General features: G+C 45.2%; 1 protein-coding gene across 1 annotated transcript in view; it reads right to left on the bottom strand.

Moving 5' to 3' along the window:
- The window catches only part of MTUS2 (microtubule associated scaffold protein 2), an 85,708-nt gene that overhangs the window by 10,876 nt on the left and 70,059 nt on the right, over nt 1-4,773 (bottom strand). The window contains exon 5 of the mRNA XM_006158416.3: nt 1,699-1,772. Within this exon, the coding sequence (XP_006158478.1) occupies nt 1,699-1,772 (74 nt within the window). The remainder of the gene's footprint in view (nt 1-1,698; nt 1,773-4,773) is intronic.

The raw sequence follows: 4,773 nt of genomic DNA, 5'->3' as shown, positions 1-4,773 counted from the left end.
GGTTTTTTTTTTTTTTTTTTTTTTTAGGCTTTTGCCATAGGGAGTATGTGGCATCCTCCTCTTGGGATTTGGGGCACATACATACATGAGCTTTGTGTGGTTTTTAACTCACTAGTTCCAGGACTCGAACTGAGGTCGGCCATGTGGAAATCCAGGGCCTTAATCACCATGTCACTTGCTGGTCCTGCTTGTAACTCTTATAATAGCAGTAGCTGCTACTTGTCGGCATTCACCATGAACTAACCTAGTTCTATACATTTTTTACACATGATTCCCCTTAATCTGTTCATACCTTGAGACTTAATTATTACCCCATTTAGAGGTGAGTAAACTAAGGTTTATGGACCTTATATCTTATGTAACCGCCCAAGATCCCAAAGCCAGTAAGAGGAGGCAGAAAGGGGCTTTAAGGTCAAGGCCCAAAACTTTAACCACCAAACCTGCTGCTCTAGCTGTGAGTCTCCCATGGAGGTTGGTTTGAGTAACTCCACCCTCCTGGCACCAAGAAATCTCCAGCCCAAATGGATTCATGAGCATTTCGTGTTAGTGACAGAGTGAAGGCTCACAACGGTCCTTTCAGGTTTGGAGCGAGTGGGGTTTGTTACATTGCTGTCCCTTTCCCGACCCGTGCTCCTTGCAAGGTAGTGCAGCCATTGGTCAGGAGGAAGGTCTGGCTTAACCTGCCAAGCGTAAGGCACGTAGGGACTGCACAGGCATCCCGCAGACCCACCGATAGGCCGGTGGCTTGGTGAGGGCTTGCCACAGGAGGTTTCCCATTTAAAACTTCCTGAATATGGGTAGCTCCACAGGTCTGGACTCCTTAGCAGGGCAGGTTCAGTGAAACACAGATTGCCAGGGGCAAGCAAGGCACTGAGGAAGCAAAATTCCTGCCTGGAAACCTCTATGCCAGTCACCTCCCCAATTTCCAGGTGTGAGTGTCCAGGTTATATAAAAATAATCTTGCTATGATGACAGTTTCTATACTCGGAAATGGAAGCAGGGCTCCCAACCTCACCCTAGCTTCTTCCTAAGACTGGGGGCCGCCAATGTCCTTCTATGGAAGCAGTGGGCCTGCGTCTCTGAGAAAAAGGTGGAAGATGCAGAGGAACTGGAAGATCTCCCATTCTCCCCTTAGAGGCCAGCAGGAAGGCAGGGGGCTCCTGTAGTACATGAGACCAACACATTTCTAGGGGACAGCGAGAGGCAGAGAGACCAACGCATTTCTAGGGGACAGTGAGAGGCAGAGAGTGTTTTTATTTGAACCATCTTCAGGCGATGGTCCCTTTTGTCATTCCCAGAGCATGTCCCATGAACTGTGATTTTCACAGCTCTCTGTAACATTCCCCTGCCTGGAATGCTCTCTCCCCACTCCCCTTTCTCCCAGCACAGCTCAGTTACCCTCAGGTATTTCTGACCACAGCAAGCGCAGAGGAATCCCTCTGAAAGTCTGCAGCACTAACTGCATTATTCATTCGGTGCAAGTACATGTTACTGTCTGCGTGTCGGTTACTATTCGAGTCAGAGCTCTCCGGGTAGACAGCAGATTCCCTAAGGGCAGGGAGCCTGTCTCAGTTCCCTTTTTGTCCCAGGGTTCAGGATGGGGACCAGGGCACAGAGGTGCTGGACCCATGCTTATGAATGGGAATAACAATGTTGCTGTTACCTTGATATTAATTAGGAAATTAACGAAATACTAACCTGTAATGACAGCCGCAGCTTTTCAAAATTTTCTTCCAATTCTTTCTTTTCAAGTTCATGGGTAGACATCAGTTCTGGAAAGGAGACATTGCATTGTTAAGTTAGTCTTTCTTGTGAAAAGGATAAAACAAGCCTCTCTGGGCAGGCTAAGGCCAGTGACTTCAGGTATATAAATGATTCTGCACGGCAGACAGCCTAAGACGCCTTCACTGGCTGAAGGTTGGATACGAGGGCCAGGTGGTTATTTCAAGGAAAGAAAGAAAGCAAGCAAGGGGAGGGAGAGAGGAAAGAGGAGAGAAAAGACAGAGGGAGGCAAAGAGAGCACAGACGAACACACATGCGCATACACACCACACTCACACATGTATCGCCTACATGCATGCTACATAGTACATACACTACACACACAATAAACATATCCCCCCACACCACACCACACTCACACATATACCACCTACACACATGCCACACACCACATGCACTACACATGCAATAAACACATACCCTTCACACACACCACACTCACTCATATACCACCTACACACATGCCACACACCACATGCACTACACATGCAATAAACACATACCCTTCACACACACCACACTCACTCATATACCACCTACACACATGCCACACACCACATGCACTACACATGCAATAAACACATACCCTTCACACACACCACACTCACTCACATACCACCTACACACATGTCACACACCACACACACTACACATACAATGAACACATACCACACACATATATACCACACACGTATACCACGTGTGCATACACCACACACCACATGCCGCACACATACATGCATATATACCACACAGCACATGCCACACATATATATGCATACGCCACACACCACATGCCACATATATAGATGCATAAACCACACACCACATGCCATATACCATATACACTACACATACACTAAAGACACACTACACACATACCACATATGCATACACCACATACATATACACATATGCCACACACCACATACCACATATATTACTCATACACACACTAAGCATATCCCACACATATATACCACATACATCTCACACACCACATGCCACACAAATATACACATACACCATACACCACACACCACACGTCACACACCCTATACACTACATATACAAAACACATATCGCACACATATATATCACACACATACACCACATATGCATATACCACATGCCACATAGACTTCACATACATACACCAAACATATCCCACACATATATACCACATACTCATACACCACACACCACATGCCACACGCATATACACTACACACATACACATAATAAATACATACCACACACACTACACACACACCACATATGCATACACCACACACCACATGCCACACACATATATGCACACAGCACACATCACATGCCACACACCATACGTACTACACACATACAAAACACACCACACACACATACCACATGCCCATACACCACACACACGTCACCCATATAAACTATATAAACATACACTAAACAGACATACCATACATATGCATACACAGCATTCACACATATACTGCATATATATACACACACACACATACACACACATGCATACAAACCACACACACAACAAACATGCATGCCATATATGCCTCACACATATACCACATATTCACTTGCCACACACACATATGCATGCCACGCAAACATGTAACTACCCATATTACACAAACGATGCACACACATATACACATACCACTATACACATATATGCATGCCACACAACATATCACCAATACCACACAAACCATGCACACACATATACACATACATACAAATCATACACACATACCATATTCTTGCACAAAAAACATACATACAAATACACACACACAAACCCCACACACATACGTGCACGTCTACACCCTGCTGTATCACCATCCTGGTCGACTCGGCCCCTTCATTCACAGCACTCACTCGTTCTCTAGCTTTTCCTAAGGTAAAAACAACTGGGCAATTAATGTTAAGTCTCATCTTTCTCCCCTCCCAGGGTCACTCTCCCCTTCCACACTGAAGCAGCAACCTGGAGCTGAGGAAAGGCACCATTATAGGTGACAGAGATGCAAGAAGCCTCCTGCCACCTGGGCTTGCTAGAGAACGGACAGGGAGGATGGGGCCGGCACTGCATCGACAAGGTCATCTTGGTGGCCTCTGAGCCGTATTCTGAGGTTCCAAGGATTCGCTTGAGCAGAGATTCAGTGTTAAGACACTTAGACAGTAGGAAGGATTAATTGGATTGATTCCTCTTGGAGGGTTCGGAACAATTCCATCCCATGAAAAGTGTCATCCAGCAATAATTTGCAAGTTAGGCAGAAAGAGATGTCATCTAAGAGTTATTAAGCAAATGGATTCTATTTTCCTCCAGATGGGAAGAGCCTTATTAGCTGAGTGAAGCCCAGGCCATTCTGGCTACACAAGCAATTTGTTTTCATGTTATAACTAGAGGGAGGAAAGGTCTCATTAATCAGCCTGGATCATATGCTTAGAACAGGAGAATACTCGAGACCAACAATTACCATCCTAGCTGGCATGAGTTGCAATTAGGAAAAACTCTGCGGTTTCTATTGACCTGAATCTTTTAACTAATGGTGGTGAGGGTTGCTAAGAAATCCAGTTGTTATAGCTAAAATTTACACGCTGGGAGGGCAAAGCTTGTGCCGATTTCACTGACATAAAACCATTTGGCCTTCCGACACCCCTGCCTCTGGCTGAGGGATTAGTTCAACAGTCATCGGAGCATCATCCCAACCATAGTAATGAATTTGTTAGCTACTATTCCATCCACCCACATAGCCTTGACATCATTTGTAGTCAAAGAGCTTGGCTAGTGGTGTCTAAAGGAGACTTCATTAGTCAGAAAAATTTACCTAATGTATTTATACGAAACTCCAGAGACAAAAAGTCACACCAAGGCTCATTGCTCCATTTCCATTCGTGTTCGCTGTTTTCAGACCTGTTCCTACAGTGCCAGGACAGACTTCAGCATGTTTCCGGATGACCTCAATACCCCAGGGAAAG

This window comes from Tupaia chinensis, unplaced genomic scaffold (genome assembly GCF_000334495.1).
Source record: "Tupaia chinensis unplaced genomic scaffold, TupChi_1.0 Scaffold000597_1, whole genome shotgun sequence".
Classification (NCBI taxonomy): domain Eukaryota; kingdom Metazoa; phylum Chordata; class Mammalia; order Scandentia; family Tupaiidae; genus Tupaia; species Tupaia belangeri.
Note: the sequence above shows the minus strand (reverse complement) of the source record. Positions and strands in the feature narration are given on the sequence as shown.